General features: G+C 32.1%; 1 protein-coding gene across 1 annotated transcript in view; it reads right to left on the bottom strand.

The window, feature by feature from the left end:
• Positions 1-341: 341 nt before the first annotated feature.
• The window catches only part of LOC106464808 (ATP synthase subunit gamma, mitochondrial-like), a 23,215-nt gene continuing 5,485 nt past the window's right edge, over positions 342-18,071 (bottom strand). Inside the window, exons 2-7 of the mRNA XM_013924966.2 lie at positions 17,971-18,005; positions 13,783-13,914; positions 6,148-6,349; positions 5,329-5,472; positions 3,424-3,644; positions 342-644 (exon numbers count right to left, since the gene is read on the bottom strand). Coding sequence (XP_013780420.1) covers positions 544-644; positions 3,424-3,644; positions 5,329-5,472; positions 6,148-6,349; positions 13,783-13,914; positions 17,971-18,005 — 835 coding nt within the window. The 3' untranslated portion in view covers positions 342-543. The remainder of the gene's footprint in view (positions 645-3,423; positions 3,645-5,328; positions 5,473-6,147; positions 6,350-13,782; positions 13,915-17,970; positions 18,006-18,071) is intronic.

The following is an 18,071-nucleotide window of genomic DNA, read 5'->3' as shown; positions in this document are numbered from 1 at the left end:
TTCTAGAAAACTATGCACTACTTTAGTTTGCTGTAGCCCAAAATACTTTAACAACTTACAGCATTAACTACCTCCAATATAACACACAATGCATTATCAACTAATTTTATTTCTTATGTAGATATACAAATTCAATATTACAGTAATTCTCCTTTCCCACAGAATAATCTTCACAGTATTTCAAAAACATAAAACATTAGTAAGTCAGAAGATAATGACACTACAGTTGTAAATACATTATTAAATCATGTTATGCTTACTATAGTCTTTATTTTCCGTGACTAAACTGTATGAAGTTGTTTCTTATTTTTAGATTAATAAGATTAACAGCAAATGAGACATTACCTGGGAAAAACAGAACATTTTATTTCAGATGTACGTACTGTTGAATCTACACTGACACTTCTTTTAACTACATCAAAAAACAATTATTCCTTGATATAAATTGAAATGTCTTTCTTCTTAGGTTTTTTTTTCCTTTCATGTTGTAAACTAATGGAACAGAAATCTTCAAGATATTTGCTGGCCATGGTACTATTTCACTTACAAAGCTGCTGCTCCAGAAATGATCTCAATCAATTCTCTGGTGATAACAGCCTGTCTTGTACGATTAAAGGTGAGGGTGAGCTTGTCAATCATTTCACCTTAAGAAAAGGAAATAAAGTCAGATTCTTAACATAAAGGAACATTAACTAGAGTACATCTTGACAGTCATGATCACTTTAATCAATGTAAGTTTGATAAAAAAAGTATGCAAATTAATCACACATTTAGAAATTCCCTAGATAATAATGAATTTTTAGGAAATTTCTGAACAAAACTTGGTATTCAAGTTGAAATGTCTCATCTTCAGAAAGCAGCAGTTTATACTATACACTTCCTAATGTTTCCACCAGGGAATCTCTAAAATAAGGGAAGAATAATGCTGCTAACAGTACTAGTGTCACCTATTGTAAAGTTAGTAAAATTACTACATGTTACTCAAGTAAACCTATATACCTGTAGTCACATATTTTAACTTCCAGCAAAGAATCTATTATAACTTCCATGATTTCAATTAAAGTAAAATTGGTAGTGTCAACTAGTAGTCTCCAATTTTAATAAACCATTCTTCTCATAATGTTTCACATAACAGAGCTAATCACAATTAACTATGTAAACAGTGATAAATAAAACCATGTAGTAGTTAACATACCTCTATTCAATATACACACACACATATATATATATCAAAGTACATGATATCTTTCCTACATTAGATTGCAAAATACATATGCTGTTCCTTACACTGTAAGCCATGCTTTATTACTGACAGTTTTTACTTTCTCACAAAATGGCAACTGCTTCCTTTGACTGACAGTGGTTTTACTTTCTTACAATGTGGCAACTGCTTCCCATGACTGAAAGTGGTTTTACTTTCTTACAGTGTAGCAACTGCTTCCCTTGACTGACAGTGGTTTTACTTTCTTACAATGTGGCAACTGCTACCCTTGACTGACAGTGGTTTGACTTTCTTACAATGTGGCAACTGCTACCCTTGACTGACAGTGGTTTGACTTTCTTACAATGTAGCAACTGCTTCCCTTGACTGACAGTGGTTTGACTTTCTTACAATGTAGCAACTGCTTCCCTTGACTGACAGTGGTTTTACTTTCTTACAATGTGGTAACTGCTTACCTTGACTGACAGTGGATTTACTTTCTTACAATGTGGCAACTGCTTCCCTTGACTGACAGTGGATTTACTTTCTTACAATGTGGCAACTGCTTCCCTTGACTGAAAGTGGTTTTACTTTCTTACAATGTGGCAACTGCTTACCTTGACTGACAGTGATTTTACTTTCTTACAATGTGACAACTACTTCCCTTGACTGACAGTGGTTTTACTTTCTTACAACATGGCAACTACTTACCTTGACTGAAAGTGGTTTTACTTTATTACAGTGTAGCAACTGCTTCCATTGACTGACGGTGTTTTTAAATTCAGTTTATAGGTAGATTATAAATCAGGTTATATACACCATATTATTACTATCAATATTATGTAAACATCAAATAAAGACAATTATTGTTGTTGTTTTTTTCATAAAAATAATATAAATCTTATATTCACTGAAAATGTTCACAAAAATTTGACTTTGTAAAACATGGCCATAACTGATCTTATCTGGTATGTTACATAAATTAGGTTATCATAACTTATTTGTTAGTCTGTGATATTGTAACACACGGCCAAAACCGATCTTATCTCGTATGTTACATGAATTAGGTTATCATAACTTATTTGTGAGTCTGTGATATTGTAAAACACGGCCATAACTGATCTGATCTGGTAGGCTACATAAATAAGATTATCATAACTTATTTGTGAGTCTGTGATATTGTAAAACACGGCCATAACTGATCTGATCTGGTAGGCTACATAAATAAGATTATCATAACTTATTTGTGAGTCTGTGACATTGTAAAAAATGGCCGTAAATGATCCGGTAGGCTACATAAATAAGATTATCATAACTTATTTGGGAGTCTGTGACATTATTAAACATGGCCATATCTGATCTTATCTGGTAGGCTACATAAATAAGATTATCATAACTTATTTGTTAGCCTGTGACATTGTAAAACATGACTGTAACTAATTTAATAGGTTATATAAATAAGATTATCATAACTTATTTTTGAGTCTGTGATATTGTAAAACACGGCCGTAACTGATATGGTAGGTTACATGAATACGATTATCATATTCTATTTGTCAAAATATGTGACTTTATAAAACCTGAATGTAACTGATTTGATTTGTTAGATCACATAAAAAAAGATCATATCTTACTTGTTAAAGTCTGTGACTTTATAAAACCTGAATGTAACTGATTTGATTTGTTAGATCACATAAAAAAGATCATATCTTATTTGTTAAAGTCTGTGACTTTATAAAACATGAATGTAACTGATTTGATTTGTTAGATCACATAAAAAAACATCATATCTTATTTGTTAAAGTCTGTGACTTTATAAATCATGAATCTAACTGATTTGATTTGTTAGATCACATAAAAAAAGATCATATCTTATTTGTTAAAGTCTGTGACTTTATAAAACACGACTAAGTAATCTGATTTGATAAGTTACATAAAAATAGTATGTTATTTGTTAATCTGTACAAGAATCTGATTACCTCTTGATGCTTGTCAACTCTGTTACAATTAATGAAATGCAGCATTTTTGTTTTCAGCCCAAAACTGCAAACACTATCTTTTGTTTAACTTTAAAAGATTTACAACACATCCCCTAGTGACAAGGCTGGAAATCTGCTGGGGCCTACATACTTTAACAATAAACATGTCTTGTAATTTTGTCACCAGTTTTAAAACTGGTAGTAATTGAAACAAGAATGTGTTATGTCAACTTCGTTTCTTACCTGCATTCTTAGTGGCTCCATCCATGGCCGTCATTCGAGAGCTCTGTTCTGTGCAATAGCTTTCCTTCATGGCAAAGAAAATAAGGCTGGCTAAGGAGAACTCCTGAAAGCTTTGGAGTACCTCAGCATCAATACTGTCATATATGCTTAGCTTATCCGCTGATCCAATGGTATCGACAGTAAATATGGGCATATCACTGGTGTTGTAAGATACTACTGATCTGTAGGAATAAAAACAAGCTCAGACAAATCACAAATAATCTTTAAAATACCTACTTCTATACCTTAAGAAACAAATTGAAAATCTAGATCCTTACACAACTATTTTACACAAGTTCTATTTCATTGTTCACTTTCAATTTCTATTCAACTTTAAAATTTGGATATCAAGTATTTTTACAATATATAGCCACATTTACACCTGTTCTTAGTAGTTGTGTATACACAAAAAGCAATTATACATTGTATTCAAAAATGTTTTCAAATAAAGTATCAGTGACTCTAATAGTCATAGAATATATTTCACAATTACAGACTCTACAAAGAGCTAATAAAAACATAGTTAGCAAAAGTGTTATTTTCTTTTAACTATTAAACTACACACCATATTTGTATTAAAGAACAGTTGTACACTAGGAAATATATCCTAAAAAAGGGTAATTTGAAATTATTTTTCAATTGTTTTATGGTGGTTGCAAGATCAGTAAAATCTACTGACCCCCTATAGATTTATAGTATAGAAAATAACATAAAATATAAAGTTTTTCTGAAAAACAACAACATTTGATATCTATTTAGGAGGTTTTAGATGAAATTTTAAAATTTTCAGATGAATAGAAGTATTTTAACCTTAATATGAAAAATCACTTTGCACTTTCAGCAGTCAACACACTAACAACATGTACCATACTGGCCCAATTATAATACAATGTTTTTTGATTAATAATTAGACTATAAAATTCATAGCCACCTTATAACTGTGGCCAACCACAGGCCTGTTCTCACTACTCTAGCCTATGTCCCATTCCTGAATGTCCAGATAGCATCCATCTATGCATGCACGCCATATGTTCACTCAAGGAGTTATGATGCAAATCTTAAAATATCCACAGAGAGTATTGTTCATGGATTCATGAAATGCCACATTTCAAATGCCATGGACGGTTCTGAGGATGAGATTTTGTGGCAGTTCACACCTCAAGAAAACACAGGAAGTAGCTAAAGTGAAGATGACATTAGTATTGACAACGAATGAACATTGAAATTCCACATACCTTAATTATCTTCCAAAATACTTGTAATGTTTTCATATTCATTTGAATTTACTGTGGAATAAATCAATTGTGTATTCTTTATTGAAATTTTATGACACTCAATTTTTTTCTTTTCCATGGTTTCTGAAAATGGGGGTTGCCTTATATTCGAGATCGCCCTATAATTGGCAATATGGTATTTGTGGGAAAAGTTTTAGTAAAAATACTTAATTAAAAATTTTGATTTATTTGTCTACAAAAGACTTTTAATGTTTACTGAAATCTTGCCAAATTTCCATTAAGTACTTTCAGAGTCATAGTATACATACCACCATGGTTACATGGTCGTGTAAAATGCACGAGCCTGTTGCGATAGGATTAATAGGATAACTACTTTTATCTGTTTTACTGGTTAGCTCACATCCTGTGTAGTTCTTGTTCAGAAAATTAGATTAACAATCAATGAAAAACTATTCTACTGAGCAAAAAACTTTAATAAAACCAAAACTAGGAAATGTATGGATTTATTCCAAGCACAAGGTGATAATTACATATTGTTTAAAAATATATGTAGCCCACGATAATTTTTTTCCAGTAATACCTTTATAAAAGTAATCTCCATAACATTATTCACAATACTATATGAACTTACTTGAATGTGTTATATATAATGATTCCATTATCAAACTCAAAATCACTCTCCAAGACAGCATTAGCTACTTCAGTGGCATTTTCAAATGTGGGTGGTTTCTTTCCATACTCAGAGAACACCATCATAATGTTTTTTCCATATTGCCTGCATAAAAAGTAATCAATTGTAATATAGATGAATCTATTCCTTCCTAACAGTATGTCTTAACTTCACTGTATCAAGAACAAAATGTATTTCTATAAATCTTGACAAATTCTCAGAAAAAACAGTCAGCTTGAAAAATAGTAGTTTAGAACTGAAAAATAAGAGAAATAAAGGAAGCTATTTTAAATGCTGTCAGTCAGTATATCATTAACTGGCCAAGAAATTTACATATTCAATACCTGTGATATTAACCAATGTTCAAATAAGCCATATTTAGATATTGAATCCATGTGGCTGTAATACTGATTTTGGCACCAGTGCTCCTTAACATCTTCTCTTTTCATAAACTCTTTTTTCTTTACACATTTTATCTACAGATACTCTGATCTAATACAGAAAGATTTCTTTAATCTTACAGGTCACACAAGTCCCATTGAATCTTGTTCCCTTTTCTCCTAGTCAGAAATCATCATCATGGCATCATGTTGTTAGGTTAAAACACTCATCTTTCTTCTTCTATTTAACTTTCCTCCATAGTTAAAGATGGTATTAATTCTACAAGTTTATTTATTTATAACCATGTTTAGTTCATGTGAATAAAATTCTTCAATCTATTATGCTTTACCATAAATTCTAAGTTAAGAGAGAAACAGATAATACCCCAAACTAAACTACCTCTGTAACATGGTGCGAGACTTGTCTCCTAAACATATAACACGAATGTCTGAATTGCTGGCAGATTGTGATATTAAAGCTTTGATTTTCTTCGACACACTACTGTTAACAGCTCCACACAACCCTCTATCAGATGTTATGGCAAGTACCAAAGTCTTGGGCTTATCTTCTGCAGCTTTAATTTCCGCCTGTTGATAAAAAGCTAGAGAACAGAAACAATCAGCTTATTGTCAATGTTTGAAACACCTCATAGTATGCTTAATATAGTTTTTCTTTTTATTAACTGTAATAACATTATTATATTTTAATTAGAATACAAATATTTTGGCTCTTTACTGTACAATTAAAGTATTCATTTAATTTTTTATTTTGTATCTTCATAAACATTAGTTTTTGACTATAATATTGGGATTGCTCTGCTACTTGACTCCATGCATACACAGTAACATGTTAATCTTAGCAATTTACCTCAGATGTCAGGCAACTCTGAAGTTACAATGCCATTTAATAGGTTTTCATTGGTCACAAGACGTTTTTAGGGATAACTGTTTAAAGTTCTGCTTATATATGGTCATCCTGATGTTATGTTGCTGAGTGGACATTAAACTGATGACAGTACTTGAAGCTAACAACTATTGTCTTTAAAGTTACTTCCATTGACAATATTGGATAAATTGTTTAATATATATAGTTTTATTATCTGTAATTTTTCATGACTATATTTTTACCATAAAGCTTATTTTGCATTATTAATTTAATATATGAATTTAGGACTAACCTAAATATCCAAACTGGCTGAACCTCATAAGATACTATTAGATTTATGACAAAAAAAAATACTGTTAACCCTTTCGAGATGGATCATTTCATCTCGTTTGTTGACTCGCATTCAAAATTTTATTGAACTACTATTTCATGAATTTATATCAATAAGTTTGGTATCAAACTGCAGATTATAATTCAAATTTTAGAAACTATACATTACACAGTTTCATAATTTAAAAGTAAATATTAAAGAAAAAAGATAAAGGTCAATTTGTGTGTGTTACGTGGTATGTTGAATGCAGCACTGGTTCAAATTAGATGTTTGTAAAGTCAAAATACTAAGTCTATAGTTTCATACAAATTAGAAACACAAATTACAGATATTGACAAGCTAGAATATAAAATAAGGTCTTATCTTTTCTATTTGCTAAGATATTGCTCATGTAATAAATCAAACAGTGATGCCCTGCCCACCTCTTTCCATTTTTGGAAATGCTCCCTTATATACACTTACTTCTATATATGACATGAATAACCAATCGGAAGCTCAAAATGTTCCCCTAGTGGTTTTCTCAGCCTTTCTAACGTGGTTAATGCCATTTCTTTCTTTTGAACCACATCTTAGTTACTAAGCTAGATAAATTTTGTTGAATTGATGTAATAATTTATGTTTTTTTAGTTATTCAAATGTATATATAAAACCTAAAAAAAATATTTTGTTTCATATCCTCCACATGCAAAAATGGTAAAAGCTTAGCAACCTACATCAAGCAGCAACTGAGTACAAAGGTCATAACTAGAAGAGATAATTGTTTGCTTTACTTCTTTATTTACTGTTCTATGTTTTAGGAAAAATATGTTTAAGAACTTATTTTAAAAATAGCAATAATCTATATATATATATATAATGCATAATAATTGAAATCTGATTGTATTTTACAAAATACAGCCAAAACAACTCACTTTGTACAGACCAAAGATCAGTTATATGTTATTTGATATGATAACATGAGTGCATGTGATCCGCATCATTGTAATTTCTATATTGTTGGCCAGGCACAGGTGAAAGGTCAATATAATAAAAATTATAAATATATACAAATGTATAGTGTTGAGATTTAAGCTATTTTGTCTAACCAGTTATGTTTTCATGTTATAATTTGTGTTCATTCTAGAATGAAAGAGGCATAATTTATGTTTATTTTCCTGATTTTTTATGGTGGTTGAAAGATCGGTCAAATCTACCGAACTCGTACAGAGATTAATTACTGAAAATAACAGAAAAAATATAAAGTTTTTTCTTAAGAAACATTTGATAACTATCCGGACATTATAAAGATTTCACATATGAAGTTTCAAAATTTTCTGATGCATAAAAGTATTTTTAATCTTTAAAATGAAAATTACTTTGCATGATAGATAGGCAACATGTGAAAAGAAAAAAAAAGGCATGAGAAAAACATTGCTTTATAAACATTACGACATAATAAAAAAATGAGATATTTTGCATATGAAAGCATTGTAATGTTTACTGATAATCTGTCAAATTTTGTTAACATTTGCTTACTAATTTAAAAGTTATAGCATGAAAAACCATAAAAAGAACAAAATGGTTGCAAGGTCGTCACATTGACCAACCCCTTATTGAAAGAGTTAACAGCAAGTTGTTTAACACACTTGGTCAAAGTAGAGGGATTCCAAAGGAGGAAGAGAAAATGTCAACTGCCTCTAACTAAGGCTTTGCAAGCAAGGTAGCAGCATGCTGCTTGCACAGTAGGAAGGAGATGATTGAAGGTGTGAAGAATCATACAGTCCAAGTTTTGTGGAGGATGTAGTGTTCCAGAAGTAAACTCAACCCAAAATAAGAGTGAAGGAGGTGTTTAGAGTCAAACATAAGAATGCTATCTTCCACAAGTGAGAAGACAAAAATACATCTTAAGAGAAAGATAATACAGGGAGCAGGTGGCCAAATGTTTGAACAGAGGTTTCCATCTGGAAGCAAAAGATGATGACCAATTAGAAAGGTTCTGAAGAAGTCTGTAAGAACTGAAGGAAGAAAACAAAAATGGCCAGGTAAAAGATGGATAGACTGCTCTTAAAGGACAGGTAAAATGGAAGTGAAATGAGGGAAACTTCAGGCAACCTGGAAGAAGGGATTGGCAGATAGACCAGTGAAAAAAAAACACCCACTTGTTCAGAAAAATTGTAAGGGTAGATGGCCAGCAAGAGTGGAACAAAAAATAGGCAAATCTGCAAAAAAAACAACAACTCCCATCTTGCAAGAGATCAGACAAAATCTATGCATAATGATGAAGCTTTTGCACATCATGGTGAAACATGAACATTCAAGGCTTACATAAGAGGGAACTCCAAGATGGAAAGGGTAATGGCTCCTGGATCTCTATGAGGCAAAAAAAAAAAAGCAGAAACCATGACTGATCTGGTCTAACAGGGTGACCAAAAGAGTGGAAGTTTGGTGTTAAGAGATATATTGATAAGAGGCCACTCACAGAAGAAGCAACTTTGCTAAAACATAACAGGTTGTGAAGACCACTCTGTTGGAAGGATTCAGTTAGAGAAGATAGCTGATCTGCCATTAAGTTCAAAGTTCCCAGAACATGGCAGGTTGACAACTTGATGATGTGATCATGGACCCAGAAAAGAGCTGTAGAACAAAAAAGTAGAGGCATCAAGAGTGAGAACCTCCCTGTTGACTGACATTAGAAGTAACAATGGAATTGTCTGAATGGATCATAACAAGTTGTTCAGACAGATGTGACAGAATATGGTGTCAAGTCTGGAGAACAGCTAAAATCTTGAGGATGTTGATGTGGTGAGACCACTCACCTGGAGACGAGGATCATAACAAGTTGTTCAGACAGATGTGACAGAAGATGGTGTCAGGCCTGGAGAACAGTCAAAATCTTGAGGATGTTGATGTGGAAATTATGAAAATGTCCAAAAACCATATCCCTCCCTAGCAAAGAGAAAGAAGGATGCCCAGAGCAGTAGAGGAACAAGCAAGCCACCATGAGAGTGAGAGGTGAAGAGATGAAGGAAGAGAAATGAAAGAAGTCAGTGAGACACTGGGCATATTCCACTAACCTGATAGCCACTGATGAGGAAGTAAATGGTATGTCAATAGAATCAAAAACTTCAAACTAAACCAAGAAAATATATTAGTTTCTTTCGACACAAAACCTCAATTTACCTGTATACCTGTAGAACAAGCCTTACACTGTCTAAGAGAAAAACTAGAAGACAATCCTGTAACAGAACACCTTATCAACCTCACAGAACACTGGTTAAACAACACTTATTTCCCATATGAAGGCCACACCCCAAAATATCTGGTTAAGATACATAAACAATATCTTCAGTATATGATGACATGGGGAAGATATGCTACGTAGTTTCATTGATCCAATGTCATAATTTATACAGATGAAATAGACTTCAATAGTTATCTTCCCTTTTTAGATGTGAATGTAAGAGAGAAAATAACAAAGTTCCCACCAGTATATACAGAAAAATCCATTCTGTCACCATGCCACCACACATAAGTTCTAATCACCATCTATCACAGAAAATATCCTCCTCCTTCACCTACGTAAGTCGTGCTACACAAAGAAGACTTACTTATTGAACTGAATACTTAAATAACATAGCACTATCTAGAGGTTTCAACCCAAACATCATATATAGAGCTTGTATCAAACTGCAAAACTGTAAAAAATATGTTAACTTTCTAGCCTTTCACCTATCAACAACATAAAACATAGCAACTTTGTTTCATTTTCTGATGTGCCAGAAATTGTTAATGAAATTACTAGCCTATTTAATAATTTAAGCATTGATGTAAAAAACTGTATTCAAACCTTCATAGAAAAGCAACACCTTACTACATAACCCAAAAGAATCCCTACTAAAGGAACAAAAACAAGGCATTTATAATAAATCATGTGAATGTGGAAAGAAATACCAGGACAAATGTCACATTTCTTAGAAATAAGATGCAAAAAATTATGGTCACATGCATAGAGGTGAATTCCAGCTATTTGCTTTAATATATCATCAATATGAAATGGGTAACAAAATAGTTTGGAATATAATTCTTCTCCTACACCAACCCAAAACTGAAAAAGAAAGAGACTGTTTAGAAAATACAGAAATCATCAAAGCAAACGACCTCTCACTAAAACCACGATAATTGTCCTAGCAACATCAGCCATAGTTGGCAAAGTATTTTCAGTATTCATAAACTTGACCAGACTTGACCTTTACCTACATACAGTCACCTCCTGACACTACTTCCATCACATTTAATACCTGTCTTTTGTCTTTATAATGATATGTAAACCTTGTAATATTTAGTACTGATCATACCTGAAAAAGACAGACCAATGTTCTGTTGAAACATAAGAGTACATTCCACCATCAATAAAATTCTTCCTTATATTTATAACTCATTGTTTGCTTACTTTTTATTATATTAACATAATGTGCTTCCTTACTCAAGTTCCTATTAATTAATCTAACAACTATGAAACCAAGAAATGACTATGTTGTTTAGGTTAGGGATAATAGTACCTGTTACATTAATCTACCATCTATGAAATCCAAGAAATGACTGTTGTTTAGGTCAGAGATAATAGTACCTGTTACATTAATCTACCATCTATGAAACCAAGAAATTACTATGTTGTTTAGGTCATGGATAATAGTACCTGTTACATTAATCTACCATCTATGAAACCAAGAAATTACTATGTTGTTTAGGTCATGGATAATAGTACCTGTTACATTAATCTAACAACTATGAAAACCAAGAAATTACTGTTGTTTAGGTCATGGATAATAGTACCTGTTACATTAATCTACCATCTATGAAACCAAGAAATGACTATGTTGTTTAGGTCAGGGACAATAGTACCTGTTACATTAATCTACCATATAAGAAAACCAAGAAATATATTGGGTATATCTTCACAAAATTTGGTAGTCTTTCACATACAAAACGTCATATTTCTTAGTGAAGTATTTTAAATAAAGTATAATAAGATTTGTCCATGAATATATTGAGTATTTGTTTTGAATAGTCCATGTGCAAAGTAATTTTCATGTTAAAATTAAAAATACTTTTTGTCATCTTAAAAAATCTTAAATTTCCTTTGTGTAATCCCTAAAACCTCCTAAATGCATTTCAAACGTTTTTTTTTAGCCAAACTTTATAACTTATCTGTTATTTTCTCTACCCTATCTCAAAACAAGAATGGTCAATTCGACCGCATTCGTAACCACCAAAAAAAAATCAAAAATCAAAATAAACCTAAATTAACCTTTTTTGCTTTCTAGAATGACTTCAAATTGTAACATGAAATTTGTTTATCCCAAGTAGCTCTAAGATCGTAACGTTATACATCTAGTTATAAATAAATTTTATTGTTTTATTGCCCTTTGAACCATGTTTAACTACTATCCGTGCCATTCTAAGTTGTAACTCACTCGGGGAACATGCAGGTCACATTATGCTATCGAATTACATTACACATGAGCTGCTTGCATGTGTGCTTCATGAACCATTTTAATTATATTATTATTATTACTTATTTTACCTAATCTAGTCTTAAATAACTTTAGTTACTTTTATAATAATAAATAAAGAATAAATATGAAAAACAAGAAAAAAATAACTTAACAAATCTTGGTTTTTCTTACCCTCGATTGTGGAGGACAGTTAAGCCTGATTTTTTTATAGTAATTATAGTAATGCACTTAACAATATTTATTTAATTAAATAATGTACCAAAGAATATAGACTAATAACATGCAAAAAGTAGACAAATTCACTTACCTCTCAAAATTTTCCTGGCTTTCTAACTATGTGACAAGAGCCATTACATATTCATCCAGACTATTCGTTAACTTCCCATGAGAACGTATCTTGTACTGTGAGTGAAACTGACAATATTCTGTTCAGAATACAATGTTATACAATACGTCATTTAATCGATGAAAACCTTGACTTTCTATTGGTTATAGGTAATATATAACGAAACATAAAAGAGAACTATCAATGAATTGTGAAAGAGAGAATGTGGCAGGAAGGGTCTGATTTTCTATTTGATAGCTCTGTAATCAAACAAAATTGAAGGCTATAAAAAATTATGGTTTGTTTGAGCAATAACGATTTTATAGAGAGTATTTTATGTTTAATTTCATACATTTTCTAAGGGTGATGGATAAAATTGGAATAATGACATGCTATGACAAAATGTGTCATGTGGGTCACACTAGTGGAAATTCAGGATTTAAAATACTTGCTTGTAGAATTACGAATATAAACTTGTATACTATTAAAATATGGATAATTAGCTATGATTTTATGCTATTCTAATTGGTATAACATAAAAAAAAATTAGTTTAATAAAATTTTGAATGTAAGACACTAAAAAACCTTGTGTCATGCGCAGTAAAGGGTACCCGGGGCAATAGGGTTAATCTATCATCTAATAAAACCAAGAAGTTACTATAATGTTTAGGTCAGAGATAAATAGTATCTGTTACATTAGCCTTTCATCTAATAAACTGATGAAAGGTATAACATATATTTATCAATAACACTAATATTTTTTTAAATATCATATCTGCTCTATTTTGTATAACAATCATATTTTATTAATAATCAAATGCTGAAAAGATAAAAAATGTCATTAATTTAGTTGAATAATTTTAACTTAGTGCATAACAATATGACTAATAATATTATTTGATGCTTGAAATAACAATGTTCATCAACAATTAGGTAAAAATAAAAGATTGAGGCTTTAGTAACATAAAGAGTAAATATTATCCTGTTTCAGATCTCACCTTGAGCACCTTTGCCATAGGAACGAGCAGGTTTCAACTCCCTTTCAGCCTTAGCATACTTTGCTGCTGATACCATTTTCATGCTCTGAGTGATCTTCTGAATATTTCGTACAGACTTAAGTCGCATTTGAAACTAAAAAAAAAAAAAGAGATAAATACAAGTTACAGTAAGAACATTAGCTTCATTACAAGTTATATATATAAAATATATACACTACAGTATTGAGATCTTGTATTTCTACTTTAATAAACATATAACAGCATGAAGCTTGTACTTAAATTTTAAGATATAATGAAAAGGAAAAATGACATCCATTATTTCTGATGATCAACAACTTTAAATATGCATTACAGGAACAAAAATATTAATGGATCCAAAAGGAGAGTAAGTGTGAAAGATACATAATAAACAACTTTTTAATTGTAATTCTGCTTGTAGAAATTAGTGGACTGTATGCAATAAAGCTTACAAACTTAAACTTCTCTTGCATTCATGGCTTCTTTTGTTTTGATTTCAATTGTGATATAAATTGTTTTATCTTTTTATTACTTGGGTAATTCACGTCATTGTTATCTTTAGTATGTACTTCCTTGAATCTTGCCAATCCCATCATCGGAGTAATCTGGAAGTTGGCCTCATGTACAAGATGCTTGATCATAGCTGCAAACGGATTCTGAATGGCTCCTAGGGCAATACTATAAGTGTCATGCTTTTTGAACTTTGCTGTCAAAGTAGTGATATACTGCCACACTTCTGTTTCAGTCAAGTCTATCTGGAAACTCAGCATGAAGTCTCTCAAACATTCGCCCAGACCTTACTTTGTTTCTTTTATCCTCAATACCTTTCACAAATGTAGCCTCAATTTTTGTCTTGAAAGATTTTTTTTTTTTTTCATACACTTCTCCATGCCTTGGGTGCTGCATCCAACCAGCATTAAACTCTTCAGGCATAAAATCATCCGTATTATCCTCATTTAGTGCAGAATTCCTGATTCATGCTTTGTATCAATAAAATCAACACAACCAACTCTACTGCATACTTAAGGCCAATGGTTATCATATCTTTGCTACTCCCAGCACCTTTGCATTTGTGCCTTTCCTTTGTTTTTACTGAAAGAAAGCACCACTGACATACTTGGCAGGCGGTTTCATCCTCTACATCATCATTTTGAAAAGTGTTGAGAGCATCTATTCTAGCTTCTTTATCGCATACTTTCTGCTTATCATTATTTCCATGCCAGTGGTATTCAAAGCTTGTTGAATTTGGTGAAGGAACAAAGCTACAGGAAGTCAATGATCCACAAAAGCAAACTATTTGAAGTAAATTCATCATCATACACCTCATCAACCACTGTCTCTTCATTTTCTTCTTGTACAACGACATCTCTTTCTGCATTTTCTTTCTTCATCATCTGAAGAATTTTTGCCTTTTTCCACATTTTCAACAGTTCCAAGAAGACCAAAAATGTTTCCATTAATACTGCTCTGTTCCACAACCGTAAACAGATGTTGTAAGTCTCTTATATCAGTCCTGATGTAGTTATGACCCGAATATTCGAAAACATGAAGCTCATTATCAACAAATTTTGCTTCATTAAAATGTTTAAGATGGCTAAAAAAGAGAAAATGCATCTTTATATGAACTTTTCGGGCCATCGACAACATCTCGCTACAACGTAAAAAGGAAAACCAGTACTCTTCAAACCATTATCATTCTGCAATGCATGAAATAGTTCCTTTAGGGAGATTATGTTGTACCCCATATTCACAAAAGCTGTAAATGCATTCCTTGAAACTGCAAAATGCCCATCGATGCATCCTTTGCCACCTTTGGGTCTGAGTGTGCACAAAAGATTTCAACTGAACATAATGCTTTGCATGAATTAAAAGCATACATAATAATAGCATTCTATTCTGTTAACATTTTGCATTGTCTGACTGAATGTAAATTTTTGTAATATGAGGTGTCATGTTTCATCTGTATCATAATACCCTCATAAATTGAAAGAACTGCAAACCAGTCATGCTTTGTATCCCAGGATTATATGTGATCATAATAGTTGATTGAATATCCAGGAACATCATCTCTGTCTCCATTATCATTTCCATCATTCATACATCTTCGTTCACTTCTAGTGTATACCATGGTTCTTTCTGTAGTGTTCAAGTGTCTTCTCTTGAAAGTATAGTGGCTCATATTTCAGGTTGTAGTCCATTACTCATCTGCTTGAAAGGTTTCATGTATTTGAGCAATACAATCCTGCTGGTTTTTTACTCTCACTCGATGGTTCAAATACAACTTGAACTTCAATCTACAGCCATCTACAAGGGAATGGTGATCAAAACTCAATTTCTTTTTCAAAGAATGATCAATTTTGAATGGGATTTAACAAGAACTGCAAAACCCATGAGAACTGCCACTTGAATTGCTACTCAAACCATAATCAATATCATGACTTGTGCAATTGTCTATACTAATATGCTGGTCAAACCCATATTTGAGAAAATGCTCAATCACTTCCAGAGATTTTATTGCAATTTCTTTCACATTTTGATTGTGAATGGTATCAACTATTTGCTGGAAAAGCACAACATTATCACAGAGAAGAATCCCAAAAGCATAATCCATGGCCTTTCTAGCCTTTTGGTCAAATGATGCAAGACATCTGAATAATTTTGCAAATGACACATATGAAATTTTATTAGGCACAGTCTCTAGATAATCCCTATATATATACTCCTTTATTCTCTTATGACAAAATCACGGTAAACTCAGATCCTTTCCATCAATTGTAATCTTTTGCATTCTCCATGATAAAGTTTTGATATTTTGAGGTGACAGGATAAATTCAACAGCCTTTTAAAGAATTGATAAGATATATCGCTGAACTTGACAGATAGGTGGTTTAATCTCTATTCTCTTCATTAATGTCCAACAGTTCCTTCTAGCCGATTTAAAGTTTTTCTTGCCAAAGGAAGGAATCAATTCCTGCATCTGCTTGAACTTTAAGCCAGCAGAGATGGCTGCAAGAAGAACTTTTCTCTGTAAACACCATTCTGGCAGAGATGCTTGCATCTTTATCATGTCCTTTGTGCAACCAGGTTTTTCACAATTGAGAATTCTTTGAGCTACAGTCCTCATCAATTCTTCTGGATCTTGAAGCAAAGTTGCATAACAAGCTTGGAAAAGTACATGAGTGGCCCTATTTGAGTCTAGCAACTCAAAAGATGTAGCATTTTTCATTGCTCTTCACTTTCAAGGTTGTTCATCATACTTGCACCCAAACCAATGATGTTTCAAGTGTCATGAATGGTCATGTTACCATTTTTGGACATACCATGGGTTTTGTTTTGGACCTTTTTTTTCTCTAACTTCAGTTGGATTCTCCACTTCCAGAACCACATAAAGCAAGTCATCATTTGGCTCCATGTAGCTAACAACATTTTATTTATGTTTTCCCAATCATAAAGGGTTAGCTGGTTGCTTCCCACATGGTTTCCTTACTAACTTTGTTTCCGGAGACAGTCAGTCACAGGAATAACCACAATGACTACAAGCTAAACAAACTATGCATATGGGCCATTTACATATCTTTGGACCATTCATCCTGTGATCAATTAAAGGTACAGCAAGTGCCTTAAACCTTAATAGTCAAGCATTCAGAAAGATTAACATAAATGATGTCAATCGACACAAATTTAATCTGTAAGTTATACAATTCAGTGTAACAAATGTACGTATCAAAAAATATCTCGACAAGATGTGTATGACAAAGAGATTGTGTAAATCAATGCCTTTTAGTGTGAAGACCCAGCTTGTAAAACTTTAAAAACTCGGACAAAAGCCGCAATGGGTTAGAAATATCTCGTCACCAGAAAAAGAGTACCCCTGGCTCATGACGTGCATGTTAAATAAGTTATAACTTCTTTTCTGAAAAACTCAAGAGGAATTTCACCACATGCTTTAGGTAAAGGTCGTATCAGTTTTCCAAGCATACCTTAAACTAGGTTTGAACATTACATGAAAAGTATATGAAGATAAACCTACTCGTGAAAGTAAGGCAATAATTTAATCAGAAACTTTTACAACTATTTATAGAACTCAAAACAATGGTTAATAATCTTGAAAATAAAAGCAACTATTCGTAAAGCTCAACAGCTGACAATTAATTCAAATAATAAACCTACTGTCTTTTAGTGTGGCCATTCCACGAACTTGCCCACTAGAAAGAAAAACAACAAAAACAGATTACAAATTAAAAGGTTAACATACAAGTTCAAAAAAACAA

Source organism: Limulus polyphemus, unplaced genomic scaffold, assembly GCF_000517525.1.
Source record: "Limulus polyphemus unplaced genomic scaffold, Limulus_polyphemus-2.1.2 Scaffold1746, whole genome shotgun sequence".
Classification (NCBI taxonomy): Eukaryota; Metazoa; Arthropoda; class Merostomata; order Xiphosura; family Limulidae; genus Limulus; species Limulus polyphemus.
The sequence above is the reverse complement of the archived record's forward strand: the minus strand, read 5'-3'. Positions and strand labels throughout refer to the sequence as shown.